This window comes from Betta splendens, chromosome 14, assembly GCF_900634795.4.
Source record: "Betta splendens chromosome 14, fBetSpl5.4, whole genome shotgun sequence".
NCBI classification, from domain to species: Eukaryota; Metazoa; Chordata; class Actinopteri; order Anabantiformes; family Osphronemidae; genus Betta; species Betta splendens.
Window position 1 is genome coordinate 7,062,560 of NC_040894.2, and position 17,953 is coordinate 7,080,512.

At 48.2% G+C, this 17,953-nt stretch overlaps 1 protein-coding gene across 1 annotated transcript in view; it reads left to right on the forward strand.

The window, feature by feature from the left end:
- klf8 (Kruppel-like factor 8) overlaps positions 1-16,687 on the forward strand; it is a 37,402-nt gene extending 20,715 nt beyond the window's left edge. Inside the window, exons 3-7 of the mRNA XM_029172789.3 lie at positions 6,241-6,489; positions 6,581-6,815; positions 10,081-10,192; positions 11,637-11,776; positions 11,860-16,687. Coding sequence (XP_029028622.1) covers positions 6,241-6,489; positions 6,581-6,815; positions 10,081-10,192; positions 11,637-11,776; positions 11,860-12,041 — 918 coding nt within the window. The 3' untranslated portion in view covers positions 12,042-16,687. The remainder of the gene's footprint in view (positions 1-6,240; positions 6,490-6,580; positions 6,816-10,080; positions 10,193-11,636; positions 11,777-11,859) is intronic.
- The last annotated feature ends 1,266 nt before the right edge of the window (positions 16,688-17,953 follow it).

Genomic DNA, 17,953 nt, shown 5'->3' on the forward strand with positions numbered 1-17,953 from the left:
AGCAAAAACTTCTTCTGGAGCTCCGGTGCACAAACTTGATCTGATCTCATCGCCCGTTTTGCCACTGTCCTTTTCATGCTCTCTATCTCCCTTTCTCTCCCTTGCCCTAATAGGATATGTCAAGGGAGGCTCTGCTTCCGCTCGCCCCATCGCCATGGCAACCGTGGCTCTGGCGGGAGTAGCCTGACACCCTCCTCTTTTCCCCACTCCTCCTCTTCCTCCTCCACCTTTCCAAACCAGCTTCTCTCTCGTTCTCTCCCTGCCCCCTCCTCTCTCTCTCTCTTTCTCTCTCTCTCGCTCGCTCGCTTTCTCTCGCTCTCTCTAACTTGCCACTTCAGCCAAAGGCGAACACACACACACGCACACACACACACACACTGAATACCTGCCAGCACAGCACTGAATAGCTCTGAAATCTCTATCACACACACACACACACACACACACGCGCACACATGCACGCACATATATACACACAAACAGACACACAATGAGGCCTTCTGTGCACGCGTGTGTGTGTGTCACTGATGTATGCACATAAACAAGTCAGTTGTCCTCCAGCAAACAGAAGCAGTCATGCACAAAGACGGACCACAACACATACACACATGCGCACACGCCGGGTTCCTCCCTGTATGTGTGTGAGACCATGAGATATGAGAAGTTAGAGGCCTATTTACTGTGCTTTTGCCAGGAGGGCTTTGCTGTGAGTGCTAGTCAGTATGTGTACGTTTGTGTGTCTGTCAGAGCACTCAGTCCATTCAGTGGGCAGCACATTCACAATTCGGGGGCTGCAGAGGGAACGAGAGAGGCTGTGGGGGGTGAGGGGGGCCTGGGCGGAGGCGGGGGGTGGGGTGAATGCATTGCAGATATCGGATGGATGCAGTTTTCTCTCTGCTGGTGCAGGGTGATGATGTAATTGCTGGCAGCTCGCTTCCTCCAGACCGGGGCTTCCAGGAAGTGAAAACAGCTGCTCGGAGTGGAACAGGAAGCGCCGCTCCGCTCGCTCGCAGCGCGTTCAGTAACGCGGGGTTCATCGGGCGGCTCACCTGAGCCTCGATCCGCACGCGAAGCGCTTCTGTCGACGCGCGCGCCGTCTCCCATGACTCCGCTTCCGTACGGAGCAACATGAATTAATCATGGATCGTCTTCTTGACGTCTCACATCACAGCTATGATAATGATGCACGTGATAAATGAATATTATCGCTGCTATAAATAGCCCTTGTTGTGCATAACAGCTGATGCAACGCAGGGCCTTAAAACTGCACTGCTCCTGTTGGATTTGTCACAGACGTGGCTCTAACGACTGGTGGAAGGATGAATGTTCTGGGGTGGGAGCGAAAATGGAGCCACTACGTTTTCCAAATCTGTTGATGAGAGTGTATTTTATGAATGTCTTAGTGTCCTCGCTCGGCTGCAGTTGGGAGTCTAATCAGAGTTTCATGCATCTGTTCTCTGGTCGGAACAGATGCCATCAATTGCTGTTGGGCAAACTTAGAGGAGAGTTGCTGTTGGAATCGTACTAATGAACCTCGCTGGACATTGATGAATGAAGCCGTTCTGTCTATTCAGCCCAAAAAATAGGAGGTTATTAAGACCAGGTAAGAAAGGAGTGAGAGGAATTCACCTGGTTCCAACCAGACAGGCTGTTTGTCAGATGGTGATGCTGTTGATGTGTAAGGATGAAAGTCTTTAAAACAGAAAACCTAAAGGTGAATATGATTCTCTGATTGTACTAAAAACTGACTGACTGAAGAGTTGCTCCGTGGGAATTTGGCGCGTGACCCGTTGAAGAGGCGTCTCCTCAGGATCCGGTGCTGAACTGTCCCGTCCTGAAAACCAAATCCCGTCCCCCTCCGCCCACGCTTGCTGTGCAGCATGTATTCCAATGCAGCAGGTTCAGACACATTCTTACGGGTTACGGAGAGGTGTGCTGTGTGAGGGAAGGAGAAATAATACAGCAGAACTCCCAAAATAGCCCCGTGCAATAACATAAAAACGCCTCTAACATCAGTTAGCGGCGTCTCTTATTTTTATAACCCGGTTCCTCCTTTTGTCTGTTACGGTGACATTTTATTTGAGGTCTTCATCGTGCAGTGTTGAAACACAACACAACAACTTGCTGGGTTTTAATCACGTCCAGTTTGGCCCAGCCCTACTTATTTGGAAGAATAAGCAGCTTTTTGGTAAAAATCTGTTGAAACGGCCACAGGCTGTTGCAATAGAGCTACAATATTCAGATTTAGATAATGGACCTAAGGAATATTTGTTTGTGAGCTACCTCTCACTGAGTGATCGTGATTATCGGTGACTAATCAGGCACCTGTGACTGACACCACGCTGTGTTAATAGATGGGTTTCCTGTCTGCAAATAATGAGGAAGCGTTTGCAGCACGGGGCTAGAAAACACATTTTCAGTATATATAAGCAGACGCACATACGCTCAATGCAAAAGCTTTAGTATATTGTACATTACAATTGCATCAATTAGGAGATGATTACTGCTGTTGTTTATTAGGCATCCACAGGGAAAGTGTGGAAAGCTGGAGGTGCAGCGTGCCGTTGTGTGTTCTGCTGCACGGCTGTAATTAAAACTCGAGTCGAAGGTTAGAGTCCATCCGTCCTGCGTGGGCGTTAGAAACCAACAAATTGCAAGGCGCCCAGGATACGAACTCCGTCAACTCCGCTTAGGTGACGCACAGCCAGCGAGCTGTGCTGGGGTCAGCCTGCTAACAGGTGGACTGGAGAGACAGTAGGAGCAGACTATCTGAGCCCTTCAGAGGAGGGTGGGGGCAGTTGGTGGTTTGTTCGGTGTGTGTGTGTGTGTGTGTGTGTGTGTGTGTGTGTGTGTGTGTGTGTGTGTGTGTGTGTGTGTGTGTGTGTGTGTGTGTGTGTTGGGCGGGGCAGCACGCTCTGTGGGTAATATCTCCCCCAGCTGTTGTTTTTGTCTTTATTATCTCGGCCATATCTGTCTTCACACTCCGCCACATCAGGCAAATTCACACACATGCTGAAAATACTCCGCCAGTCCTCCTCCGTTAACCCTTTGCCTGTCACATATGCAGCTGAACAGGACGGGGTTTATCTCACCTCAGGACCTATTGATTTCCTCCTGTAGAAAATGGTGACATGGTGAAAAGCTGATGGGGTGATTTGTTTCTTACCATCCTCATCTCACCAAAGGCCTGTGTGCGTAGAAGGGCAGGGAGGGTGGTGTCACCAGATCTGTCAGTGGCACCATCTGGCCTGTAGCGCCCGGTGTTTTTCCATCAAACACTCAGGAACCCTAACGCCACATTAGCACGTACCTGCAACGGCACCTGTGGGACTGTGAGAATGAGTCGGATTAGAATGATAATGGATCAAACTGCAGACGTGTAGAGAGAAAGCGTGTGCTTAAACTGGAGCTTGGTTGCTGCAGTCATCTATCTATACATGTACCAACTTCCTCAATTTATGTAAATTCAACATCTCAAAATTATATTTAGGGACAGATGCAAAGTCTATTCAAAATTATAACTGGAGAGAATTAACAGTCGCAGTCGGTTTTAAGGAGATCAGGTCATTTCTTATTCAGAGCTGTTAGCGTTGGTCACCTAATATGTCATCAATAAGTTATGGGGCTACTTACGAAGTGAGTGTGTGATTAGGGTGATCTGGATTCAGTTTCTGGAGGTGGTGCCACGGACTGGGAAAGAAGCAGGAGGGATACATAAAAAATATGCTTCTCTGTCTGCTCACTGTGCAATAATCAATGAGACACGCTTAGCCATGAAAACAGCGGCCAACTAAATACTTCATTGTTTCTGTAAATCGGCAATTACTTCATCCGAGTCGGACCTAAGATGTTTACACAACGTCCTCTGGACATGCTGGATTTTTCCCAGCTTCTCCCACCGCCGCTACACCCGCTCTCATTCAACTCCGAGATCACATGAATTAATTGCAAGGAGAAGCCTGGGTGACCCATTTCATGGTGGAGCGGTTGAACTGAGATGAGCAGGGTGAAAGGAGGCGGCGCTGCAACGGATCCCGATCAGCCGGGGATCTTTTCATTTCACTGCATTTACTGGATTGTTGCAGCGAATGGATGCGTTTTATTTCTGTCCAGGCTGATGCTAAAATTCGGATTGAGATGGTGAAATGTCTGCGTTTACCCACGATATTCTCTCACCTGCTCATATAATCTGTGTTTGACCTTGAATCGCGTCAAACTCTTCTAACACCCTCAGATCCGGATTAACTGCTTACTTTATATAATAACATTTATATTTTCTGGGTGTATTTGGATCTTTGTATAAATTTTGAACCCTGGTTAGTGTAAACGTGCTGATATGAGACCAACAAAGAACACACAGGCTGAAGAAGCCCAAGATGGTCAAGGTTGGGTTTCTCTCACTTGTGCTTATCTCCGACCACATAACAGAAAGTTTCCATCTGTCGTCTGTCATCTTCTCATTTTGTTCTGTTTTCTGCCTCTCACACTGGAGAGTTTGCAGTCCAGTGAGGTTTTCCGCATTTTTCCTTGGATTTCAGCCTTTCAGGCTTTTCTATTGGGGATTTTGCAAAGAGTTGTGTGGATTTAATCTGAGGGACTGTGAAAAGAGGAACGGCGAGAGAGGGAAACACGGAAGGAGGAGAATGGAGAAAATGTAAACGCGAGTGGGTGGAAGAGAAGTCAGAGAGGGAGAAAAAGAGGACGAGGATGAGAGGGGCGAGGTGGGAAGAGACAAAGGCGTGGTCGGCGAGGAGAGCGAGGGATGCTGGAGGGAGGAGGTGGAGGCGTGGGAGGGAAAGGTGAAAAGGGGTGTGGTCACAAAAGAGAGGAAAAAACGGCGGGTGGGGTGTAATGATGGAAAGATGAACGGACCGCGACGAGAAAGGGAAAGGAGTTGGCGGTGGGTGGGGAACCAGTGGAAAACATGGAATCAGCTGAGTTTCCATGGCAACGATAAGCCTTTCCCACCCACTCTCTTTTTCTGCCATCTCTTTTCTTCTTCTCCGCCTCACCCACTCCCTCGCTTCTATCACCTTTCATTTTTCCTTTAGTCACCCCCCCCCCCCACCCATTTTCTTACTGAGTTATCAAAAAGAAAACCTGTTATCAGCTCTGCTGTCGCTCCTCTCAGTTTCCCTTTCTGATCCCGTCTGATTTTCCTTCCACATGTTAGAACTCCTTCTTTTTCTATATACAATATATAAGCGTGGTGCAGGTTCTTAGGCCTCACACCTCCTTTCCTTTCCTTTCCTTTCCTTTCCTTTCCTTTCCTTTCCTTTCCTTTCCTTTCCTTTCCTTTCCTTTTCCTTTTCCTGTTCCTTTCCTTTCCTTTCCTTTCCTTTCCTTTCCTTTCCTTTCCTTTCCTTTCCTTTCCTTTCCTTTCCTTTCCTTCCCCTCCCTTCAACATGTCATCTCTGGTTATTGCTGTATGTGGTAATTACTGACCGCTGGGGGCTGTTTACAAACTTTTGTATCTGCATCCTCACCCACCAGCACTGAGGCCAATCTTCAACTGAACTGTGTGACCCGATAAAAGGGCGTAGTGCAGTCTCCACCCTCTCCTCCTCAGAGCCAGCTATGCTCGGCTGAACTGGACACAGGCCAACTCTTGGACTCCCTCTCTCTCTCTCTCCTCTTTTTTATGTCACTTTTTTACTCTCTGTCAGTACCAGCCTCCCTCAGTCCAGACCCTCTCTCATTTTCTGCTCCTCCTCCCTCCCAGTGTCTCACACAGCAGCCATTGTTCCCTGTGCTTTCTGTGTATATGGCAGCTCAGCCCTCAGTGTGTGGAGGCCAGTAGGATGAAAACCATGGTGTTGTACAGCCCAATGCTGAAGCAGTCATTGCAGACCTTTCCTTATATAATACATACAAGTATGCACATTATTATTATTTACATCCATCCATTTATGCCAATGACTGAGACACTTAAAAGAACTTTAGCTGGCGCATTTCTCACAGCAACAGATCACATTAACATAATGAGGTAATGCATCTTGCTGGTTTGTTTGGCTCCTGCTGGCTACTCCAGCAGTAAAGCAGCGTGTATTACTTCACCTAAATGTGATTACATCAGTCTAATTAATACACCAGTTCAGTCCTGCCACATTAAGTCGAGGACGAGTGGATGCCGCTAATGTCAGGAGTCAGTGTGTCCGATCTGAAATGTAACGAACCACTAAAAGGATGAGCGAGGTTCCCAGTGAAGCTTTGTGTTTAACCCCGTGTCCTCTCCGGCAGGCCCATGTCAGCTGCCCGCAGCCAACAGACCTGAAGGTGAAGACCGAGCCGCCGCTCTGCAAGACGGAGCCGTCTTCGCCCCACACGTCCCCCGCCGAGGACCAGACGGAGCCCGTTGACCTGTCGCTCAACAAGCCGCGCTCCTCCTCGCTGCCCGCGTCGGCCACCAGCGCCACCGTCAACCCAGTGGCCCAGCCCAGCCTGTCGGCCACGCCGGTCCCGTCTGCGGTCCAATCCATAGGCTCCATGGTAAGCGCACGCCTCCCACGGGCGGCACCGCCGCGCAGCCGCCAGGACCCACCCCGGCATTAACCACGCTTCCTCCCCGCCGCCGCTCCAGGTCCTCTCCCCGGGCTCCATCTTGGCCACGCAGGGCGCCGGGGGCCAGCAGATCCTGCACGTCATCCACACCATCCCCTCGGTCAGCATGCCCAGCAAAGTGGGCCAGCTGCAGACCATCCCCGTGGTGGTGCAGTCGCTGCCCGTCGTCTACACCACCATGCCCACCGACGGCGTGGCGGCGGCGGCCATCACCGTCCCGCTCATCGGCAGCGACGGGCGCTCGGAAGGATCCGGTGAGTCGGCGGTTTCACGTTGATATTTACGCTGGCGTCACGCCCCCTCCCTCACTCCCCCCCGCAGCGGAGCCTCATCTACTGTGATAGATCGCGCCTCTGTGCTATTCTCACTCTTGTTCCCTTCCTTGGCCACTGGACCATGACTTCTGCACTTGTAAAGCGGGCGCCTAATGTTTTGTGCTTCCATCCACACTTTCAGCTAGATGATAACAATAAAACCCTTAAAGTGAGTCGCTCCGGGTGAATAGTTGACTCAAGTGTCACGAAGCAGCTCGGATTGCAGTGCGCGTATTGTGACTTCACTTTATTGGTTATATAATAAATCAAATGGTTTGATTTGACAAGATTAAGCGCTAATCTAACAGGATGTTGAAGTGTGTTTTGTTACATTGCTCCGTCTCCTCAGTCAGATTTGCTTCAGTGCCGCTGAGCTTGCGTCGGTTCTGTCACCCGCGCTCACGCTGTCATTTCTGGGTGACTCTGCGCCTCAGAGGACCACGGCGTGTCTCCTGGGGGAGATGCTATGTATTTGCAGTCAGGGCTAATGTTAGACACGTTTCCTTCCTGCCTGTCTGTCTTTGTCATTCCGGTGCTCCCCATAGGTCCCAGATGATTGATGAGGAAGCTCAACCACACAAATCTTGCAGGTGTTGTAGGGAGAAATGTTTCTGCTTGAAATTCAGTCAACATCATCCTATAAATCTAAACTTGCCGGACAGGTTGATGAGTAACTAATATGCTGAGATTTCTCGCTCACACCAAGTCGTATTCTGCTCCTCGGATGTTGTGACCTTCTTTGACAGATAGATTAATCGCTGTGTGAGAGGGTGATGAATGGTAGAGAGGAGTGAGGGAGAAGTGGACAAGTCTTTACATCAAACTGCTTTGAAGTCGTTTTGTCCCGCTGTCGTGCTTGAAGCTTAAGTCAGTTGATTAACCAGCGATAAACCGGGAGGTTAAAGGAGGTGTAATCCATCCCAGAGTAAACACAAAGGGGAAGCTCGACATTTGCTCAGACAAGCTGGCAAAACACAACTCCACCCCTTTGACAAACTGCAGAGTGGTCTCTCGGTGAGTTCAGTTTCGTCCACCTCGGCCTCGAATCCAAGGCGGCGCGGCCTCGGCTCAGGAATGTGGACCTGAAGGAGCGGAGTCGTACTGGATGATCCTCGGCTGTCGTGTCTGTACCCCCGACCCTCCGCCCTCAACCATCACCGTTCGCCTTCAAGTCCTGAATTTCACGATGAGTTCAGTCACGTGGAGCATTCGGAGCCGTGTTTGGACACACACATACCACTGACTCAGAGTCTGTAAACATCATTGTTCGCAGTGCTTAGACCAGATTGAAAGCAGCTTGTACATTGTCTAAGTGCGACCACACCTACTGTACTGGAGATGATTTGGTGTGCGGCCACACCTTGGACGCTGACGTCGGTGCGTGAGGTCAGTAAAATAAGCACTGAGGACACAAACAGCCTCTTGTGCACAGCCACAGCATGTAAACCACTAGTGGGATCCTGAGGGTTCGCTTGTTGTCAGAGTGGGAGCTGCTGCATCTTCATGTAGCTCGTATTGAAATGCTGCTTTGGTGCCGCTGCCGCTGCTTTCACGCCCAGGACTGCTACAGAGAAGGAAGACATGAGCCAGGCAGCGGGAGCGAGGGAGGGAGGGAGGGAGAAAGCAACAAGATGGGAACTTTGATACGTTCTGTTCTTTTTTTTTTCCTGTACCGGCAAAGAGATCAAGTGGGAGGCGGATGATGCTCGCTTTTCAAGTGCTGTGGTGATGTGTGGGAGGAAGGGGGAGACGGATAGGCTGGATAGGTAGAGGTGGTGGTGGTGGGGGGCGGGGGGTGCCCGGCTCAAGCACCGCTGGGGGTGAGGGAGCATGAGGAGGGGAGGAGACATGGCAGGTCTTGACTTTGTAATGGCAGAGGGGAGGAGGCAGCTTAATTGTCTCCAGAGACAAAGAACACTTATTTTGGTTTGCAACTATGCCCCCCACACCCCCCACACCCCCCCCACAAACACAAACACACACACACACACACACACACACACACACACACACACACACACACACACACACACACACACACACACACACACACTCAGAGATACTCCACCCAAATTCCTTGCGTCACCCCTCCAACCGCCCCACCCCTCCTCAGCCTTCCAGGCCGGGTGGACTTTGAGAAGCACGGCCGCCACATTCCTGCAGAAAGCAGAGCGGAAGCGGCACTTTCGCGTTCATTCATTACATTTTCAGACCTAATCATTAATCATCATAGCTGGATTTTCACTGCAGCTCGGGGAAATGGTTACACTGTGAATTTAGAGGAAAGGGAAGAGGGGGTGATGGAGAAGAAAGGCGCACTCAGAGAGACGGGGTGAAGAGGACAGAGTGAATCCAAAGGCTTTGATTTGGAGCCCGTCACCCCAATATTAACATACAAACAGATTTTTTTCCAAGCCTAAATGTAACAGAGCTCGGAAAATGGTGTTTTTTATTCTCAGCTGGAACAATTCAGACCAAGTGACCTCATCGTCCCTGGTGAAAACAGCTGATTTCACTTTTCTATACCTCGAGGACAACCATCAGAGAGCTCTGCTGCAGCCTCGGGCCATTTGTCTTTGACTTAATTGCTAATTAGCAGCATCTTTTACCATCTCCTCATGTCGCCTCCTCCTGCGTTGACACTGTAAACTGTCGTTAACACGGAAGCGGGTGAAAATGAAGAGATGCCGTCTGGACGAGCTGTTCCTCAAACAGAAACTGAAAGCATGTGTAGGAGGAACAAGAAGATCCAGTGCATCCAGCGTGCCCCCCCCCCCAACACTCACACACACACACACACACACACACACACACACACACACACACACACACACACACACACACACACACACACACACACACACACACACACACACACTGTGATCAAGCCTTTGTCTTGCTAACATTCTGGAATCCAGGCATCGTTGTGAAGAGGTTATTAACCCCCTGCTGTTTCTTTTTGTCTGTCTCTTCTCCTCCTCTCCCCTTTTATTCTCTCACTTTTCCTCCGTTCTTTTTCGAATATCTCCTCATTTCCTGTTTTCACCCACTGATTTATCCCATTTGTCCACTGACCTCCGTTATCCCTTCTCTAATTCTTTCCCTTTCATCTATGTGAATTTCTCTCCCTACTTCCCCGCAACCCTCCCCTCCCTTTTCTGTTCTGCCCCTCCATCATCATTATCTGCGTCTTTCCTCTCTGCAGTTCGTATTAAGCCGGGTTCCACGTCTCCGGTGGAGTACCAGAGTGACAGCGACGCAGAGAGCGGGACGGAGTCCGGATCGGCCTCCCTGAGCGCCCAGAGCCTCGACGCAGGGTGAGTCCACGTTAAGCAGTAGGGTTGGGGAGGCAAGGCTAGGGGCGGGCCCGCTGTGCTACGCTAAGCTAAGCTAAGCTAACCCAGGCTGAGCATATGCATCTTTCACCTTACTCGTAGACAGGAAGTGAATAAATACAGATATTTTTTATTGTTATGATAACACTGATGTCTGCATAGGGCGCTGTCTCTACCACACATCGGACTTAATTGAAGCTGTTGACGTCACACAAATACCATAAACCATGCATGAAGTCATTTGAGTGCAAAGTTCACGATACAAGTTGGCAGCGCTGCGAGTAGAGGCATTAATGCGCAGCAGGGTTTATGGGAAACACAGTCTTTGTGTGGACGCCCCCTCCCCGGCCTGCAGCTTCCTGACTAATTACATTACTGCAGCGCTACCATGACTGGACACTTATATAACCTTATATAACCCTCTGTGCAGCCAAACATACTGGAGACGCCTTGGCTATATCACAGGGAGGCGAGTGTGTACACGCCTTGGCCGTGTGCGTGTGTGTGTGTGTGTGTGTGTGTGTGTGTGTGTGTGTGTGTGTGTGTGTGTGTGTGTGTGTGTGTGTGTGCGTGTGCGTGTGCGTGTGCGCGTGCGTGCGTGCGCGTCCTGTGGCGTTGCACTGAAAGGTCACATGTAACGCTGGGGGCCGATAAGTGACTGCAGCGGCTTATTCAAGTGCGGCGCTCCTTGCGTGTGCGTTTGTGAGTAAATCAGGTCGGAGCTCCAGCCACACCCAGTGGGTGAGGCTGCATTCAGGGCGTGGATGGAGACGGTTAGCGTAGCGCCGCGTGCGTCTGAGTGTGACTGAGCGAGGGAGCGCTTAAGGGAAACAAAGTGAACGAGTCTTGCGTGGGTATGTTTTTCGGTGTGTGTGGTTGTGTGTGTGTGTTGCTGGGCAGGGCTGTCCCAGAACTAGGGTATAAACAATGTTATGTAATGCACTTTCTGCCGTCACACCTCCTTGTAAAATGGCTCGGCAGGCCATTGTTTTTTCAGGCCAACTTTATTTGCAAAGACTGTTTGTTTGAAATGTATTTTCAAAAGCTAGAATAAATCAGAATTAAACAGCACGTCTGGGTGGTAATTTAATGGGGGGGGGTTTCTTCCTCTGGTGTGAGGAGGATGGTAGGATGCCGCTCAACGGTGGTGCAGGCATTGTGACTCTCTGACTCCCCCTTTTGGCCCTGACCTCACTCTCAGCTCCACCTGGGTCTGATTCAAACACACTGTAGCACAAGAGAATACGCACAGAATATTCCGTTATGGTGCTGATAATGAAATGTAGTATTACATATAATTTAAGAGTAGCATTTCAGTGTTAATCTTAAATGCTGAAAATGCTTATTGTGATGTCAACAAGTAAGGAACTAACAGTAAGAAAGTCAAACAGCGCTGTCTTATCGCCCCCTGCTCTTTCTCCTTCAGGTCAGTTATGGACTTAGAGCCTGTCGATCCCGATTCGCCGGACATCAAGAGGAGGCGAATCCACATGTGTGACTATGAAGGCTGTAAAAAGGTTTACACCAAAAGCTCCCACCTAAAAGCCCACAGGAGGATACACACAGGTGAGTTTGTGCCGACTCTGCGCTTCCTCCCTCCTCCCCTTTCCTCCTCCCCTGACTCTCCCCCTTGTCTCCCGCCCCCTCAGGGGAGAAACCCTACCACTGTACCTGGGAGGGCTGCACCTGGCGCTTCGCCCGCTCCGACGAGCTGACCCGGCATTTCCGCAAGCACACAGGAATCAAACCGTTCCGCTGCACCGAGTGCGACCGCTCCTTCTCGCGGTCCGACCACCTCTCCCTGCACCGCCGGCGCCACGTCATGATGTGAACTCTGACCTTTTGCCCCCCCGAGGTGTCAGAACCCCTCGCAGCACATCTCGTCCCAGAGTCCACGCGCCCCCTCCTCCTCCTCCGCTGCGCACAAACGTCTCTACTTCCTGTTTGACTCCGCGCCCCTGCTGATCTTAAGCGGCATCAGCAGATGAGGAGCGCTCTGTACCTCCAGCCTCCTCCTCTTCATCGGGAAAATCACACAAACATCAGCAAGCGTCTTTGTGGCGAGAACAGGACTTGTGTTTTCAACATCATCGTGACCGTCCACCGTTCCCCCCTCCCACCCGACCTTCAGCAGAAAGAGAAGGATGGACCGAAACACATCCAACAGCAGGGACGCTCATTCATCCATCCATCCATTCACTCGCTCACTCATCCATCCATCTCATCCATCCATTCAAAGGAAGAAGACAGGACGAAAGGGGGAATGATGTGTGTTGTTTGTAAACTAAACCAGGAGGAGTCAAACAGCTGTGTGTTCAGCTGCTTTTCTGTATTTTAATATTTTAATTTTGTACATATGCAGAGTTGGGAAGTTTAGTGAGGCGACAAATGACATTGTTTCTGGGTTTCTGGGTCAAAAGGTCAAAAAGAGAGATCGAAGCCGGGATTCTGCTTCTCTAACCTCATTGTGACTGAAGGAATCTTAACCTATAAGAACCCACGTCATCAAACACAACAGATTTGTGGACAGACGTGTTGCACATCCCCACAAGCTTATAAATGTCTTCTGGCTCTTATAGGTTAAGACAAAACATGATCTCCAGCTTAAAGTAACAATTGAAATAATAGTTAAATCCAACTAGGCCCTAACCAGCTGATCACACGTTACCAGGCCTTTTGTGAGTCATTTATTTCATGTTCTGAGGGAATTACGTGTAAAACCTTGATCCCAAACAATATTAACAGCAAATACATCATGTTGCCTGAACTGCAAAGTTTCTTTTGTAGAGAAAATGAACAAATTGAACATTTAGCACCTGGAGCTTCTTCATAAACATTTTAAAAAAAGAGTCTGAGACTAATTGGGTGACGTTGAAAATAGGAGCTTTTAAGTCAAGTATTTACTAAACAGTAGAAGTAAAGGCATTGTGTGTGTGTGTGTGTGTGTGTGTGTGTGTGTGTGTGTGTGTGTGTGTGTGTGTGTGTGTGTGTGTGTGTGTGTGTGTGTGTGTGTGTGTGTGTGTGTGTGTGTACATCAAGTTACATCAAATACATAATTCCTCTTGGGCAAACCTGTCTGAGTCTGAGACCTAAAAGTACTTCATTTAGTTTTGATCCCTCTTCTTCTTTATTTGCCTGCATCCTCATCCTCATCCTCATCCTCATCCTCCAGACCCCCCCTCCCCCCACCCCCACCTCCACCTCCACCCTTGGTACATGGAGCTACAAGACTGTGAACTTTATAAAGATTAATTTGTCGCCATTGTATCACTCACATTAACGTTGTTTATGCGTCCTAAACCCCTGCACAGACGCCTCTGATCCCTTCATGAGAACAGTATTTGCTTTTAATGCCTCATTGTTGCTTTCTTCCTTCTTTGTGTCGTTTACCTTTTCCTTCACACAAATAGTTTCTGTTTTTTGTCGTCGTTTTCCGAGGCTGTGAAAAAGACAGGAGACACAAAAAGTTTGAGATTACAAGCAAAATGCAGGGAACAGGGGAGATTTTCTCAATGTGTGTGTGTGTGTGTGGTTTTGTGCGTATTGTTCCAGTGTGTGCGTGTGTGTGTTGGTGAGTGTGCATGCTTTGAGATAAACACATCAGAATTTAAGATTTTTATAAGTGTGTTCCGGGCACTTGTTCTTTTACCTCTTGCCCGTTGAGCCTTAATAACTGAAGTCAATCTGTAAAAGGGCGAAACCAGAACCACCGACGGACGACATTTGGCCAAATACCACTTAGGAATTGTTGCTTTTATGCTTTTGGAACCCAGAACCCAGTTTTTGCACTTCCTATTAGATTGCTCTTTGCTTTCTGTGAAATGTTCACTCCAAAAATATGTCACATCCCTTTTTGGCCTCTGTGGACTTCCTCATGGATGTAAAATGTATCAAGGTAAAGAAAAGTGGCCTCGGCGGTTCTGCTGCTGAGAGTCCCAGTAAGCGGGTCGTCTGTTGGTGGTTCTGGCAGACACCAGGCGTTGTGTCGGGCAGCCAGGGTCCGTCATGCCTGGGGTTAAAACCACGGGGAAACTAAGCTCTGTCATTAGGATTTCTACACAAAAACAACTTTCCTTCAACTTTTCTCAATCTAGCTGACACGAACCGTGCTGCGGCATGATCCCACGTGCGTAGCACAGAGACCACAGTATGTTGTCCACCTCCTACGTGGGCTGTTTTTCAGCACCTCATCTGGGCTGAACCTGATTATGCAACGTTATGCAGACCTCGCTCCGAGTGCTGCTCTGAACTCAGTCGTGCAGCGCTGGCTGGTAGCACAGCTCACAGCGCGACCGCCTTCCAGGCAAGTCGGGTTGTGTAGAGCGGCTGGAACTCCCCTCAGACGGGGAACAGAACCGCCGGGGCCCCGTGATGCCATGAGTATACGATCAGTGGAAAGCAACACAACCAAATAGACACAACTTGGGTCCGGTGGTGCTGCTCCATTCACCCCTCAGAGCTGATGCCATGAATTGGATGGACAACGGGGCTGCTTGCTATTCAGTCTGCCCGCTGCAAAAATATCCCTGTAAACAAGTTGCTGAAGCTGGTGTGGGATTTGGATTCTGTCTCGGCTAAATTCAACTACTTGTTTGGAGGGTTTTTGTTTTTGATTTGACTTTCTTTTCCTTTTTTTTTTTTTTTTTTTTTTGCAGTGCTGAGCAATACAATGTTCCTGTTTCCCCTAACATCCCCTCTCTGCTTCAAGTAAAATACAAACAAACAAAAAAAGTTACTAAGCACATCTTTCTAGAAGAGTATATGCATTTGATTGCAATTTTCTTTCTTTTGTAAACTGTTGATAAAGTCATAAAGGAAAATTACAAATAATTAAAAGAAATCCATGTATATAAATGTATATAATCAGAAATGTGCAGAGTAAATGTAACGGGTGAATTTCTATTTTTAACACTGACTAGATAATGTGAAAAAAAAACTTTTCTTCTTCCTCAGTTGGTTTGACGAAAATGTGTTTTATCATGTGTTCTTTTTTTCAAATCTATTAATACATTTGTTTCGTAGTTTTCTTAAAAAATTGGTCCCACTTGTGTTGTGCACACTTGTGTTGCATGGAGAGTAGCCTTCTTGTTTCTTAGTGACGTTGGTGAGTGTGTGCGTGTGTGTGTGTGCGTGTGTGTGTGTGTGGGAAAGAACAGTGTGTTACCACTAACATTAGAGGAAAGAGGAAACTCAGTCCAGATGATTTATTAAGAATCAATTCATGGCCACAAACCCGGGGCTTTCTGCTTGGACCTCATTTAAATCATCACTAGACAGCGAGCTACTCAGTGAAATGTGACATTTACTTGGTGTGGGTCCGGAAACATTTGACCCATAATGTGTTCCGACGGACCTTTCCAGTTCAGATGGGGCTAAAACATTTACTGAAATTCCCAAATAAAACCAATATAATTATTGTAACACATAAGAAGTCTCAGTGAATGCACTGTATATTCTTAGACTCATGTTTCTGTTCAGTGCTAACAAAATACGTGCCAGTTTATCTTCTAAAACTAATCTCTCTTTTATAACTAAACACTCCTTAGTGTTACAGAAGCTACCTGGACAGGCTTTAACCTAGAGAGGACCTAAGCTCCTCACAGATAAACAATTCCTTTTATTATGGACACAGGGTTTGGAAAAGTTCCTTTTTTTTCTATTTTTAATAAAATATGTTCATTGGTTTACAAAATAAAAGCCCCTCCTTTCACCTGTTGTGGTGTGTGGCCATGCAAATAGCTTTCGTTCATCGTGACTGAGGCAGATGAGGATGAACCAAAGCTGCGTGCGTGTCACGATAGCACATATGATGAGGAAACCGGCCTCTGTGAGTCTTCAGCCGCTTCTGTTTCTGTGATTGTTGAGTTTGGTGTTTTACAAGCGGACACGACCACAAATACTAAAACCTCCCGTGTCTCCTCGAGGAGTCCGTCTCACGCCTGGCGCTGTTTCTGAGAGCTTGATGCATGTGTTGGTGTTTTTTCCTGCTTCCTGTTGTTCTGTTGACGTTTGTGCCAGCTTGTTTCACCCCGGTGTCATCGTATGAAACGGGAATGTGCATCTGGAAACGGGAGACATTTCTAAGGTTTCGTTCCCGCTTAGACCTTAACGGGACGGAGTTCACACCTGAAGGTGACGTCACTGACTTGTGTTCGTCCATGTGCGCGTGCCTCGACTCACAGCAAAATCATTTCCTCTGCAAATCAGAAATTTTAGGTATTTTCTATTGAATGCAGTAACTTATGGGCCAGTACTATATTTACTCAGTGCAATGCAGTTATAATAATACAATTATTAATAATTTCCTCCTTTTTTTGTATTTGTACAGAACAAATGTGTAAAGATCAGTGAGGAAAACGTGAGCTTTTTGATACTGTGACACATGGTGTTTAAAAGTCAGTTTGTCCCTGTACAGCTGTGATTATTTCCCCTTCCTTCTTCTTTTATAGAATAAAAAATGTTTTTGGTGCAATTTAACGCCTGATGTCTTTTTGTTGTTTCTTAGAAGTAAAGGAAAAAATGCCATTATCAAATCATCATTCTCTAAGTACTGTAGCAGTGAAGACATACTTTTCTTTAGAAGCCAGAAAACCAATGGGCGCAATAATCCAGGTTAACACAAGAGGGCGCTGTGTAACACAACAAAGTAGCACAACCCACCCACCGGGGAGTATAGGAGCCAAAGCGTTGAGTTCAGAGGAGCTGCTCAGCTGAGGCAACGCTACAGCTGTAAACATCTGCCCGAGTCAATATTCAGCTCATTGAAAGTGTTTTAAAGAGAGCGACCTTTTTACAGAAAGTTGCAGTAGAAGAATAATGAGGTCAAACTGGGATCGTAAAAGCATAAAGTCAGTCATAAAAGTGCCCGTGTGTGTGTGTGTGTGTGTGTGTGTGCGTGCGTGCGTGTGTGTGTCGTCTTCGGCATTTACTCTATTGTTTTATTGTCCTCGTGCAGTCACGATCAGGTGAATCATTGACACACCCAGCACCAGTCGTCGGATTCGTGCAGAGGAGACACACACCAACAGGCCGAGGTCAGGAAGTCCTCCGCACACGACCGCCGCTGCATTTGTTTTCTTTCTGTGTCTTGGATCACGGCATCAATCACCTCCACCTCAACCCGTGCACGAAGCGCCTCACTCTAGAAACCAGGCAAATCTAGGAACTCCCACCTCCTCCACCCTAAAGCACATTCACACGGCACTGTCCAGATGTTAAACCAGATGTTAATTAGCTGATCCTATATATATGACACGGGTTCTTGTGCGCTCCTGAGAAAGAAATCGAGCGCTGCTAAAAACCTGTCACGAAGCAGGACCTCCGAGCGCCCATTAGTGACCGTTTGTCTGCATGTTAATACAACACACATCCAAGGGTTCAGTGCGTCTTGTCCATAAATCCGGGCAAACAATGCGGCTCATCCCCACATGTCTGAGTGACAGGTCGCCGTCTGCAGGCGCCTTGTGTTTATTCCCCTCGTCCGTCGATCCCGGGCAAGGCCCAAACGGCTCAAACAACGCGCAGACGCAGGGATACCGGTCGGACCGCGTTGGGAGTGAGTCTGGTCACGTGCGGCTGTATTTGAAAAGGATCCTCACCTCATGTGCTCTTTGACTCCAATGACGGTGCATGCGTACAATAAGAACGGACCGGGTGGTGATTTAGTGCCATATGAATAAAATTAGACACAATTACAAAAACAATGAGCACTCGTTCCCTGACGTCTAATTGCTGGATGAAACA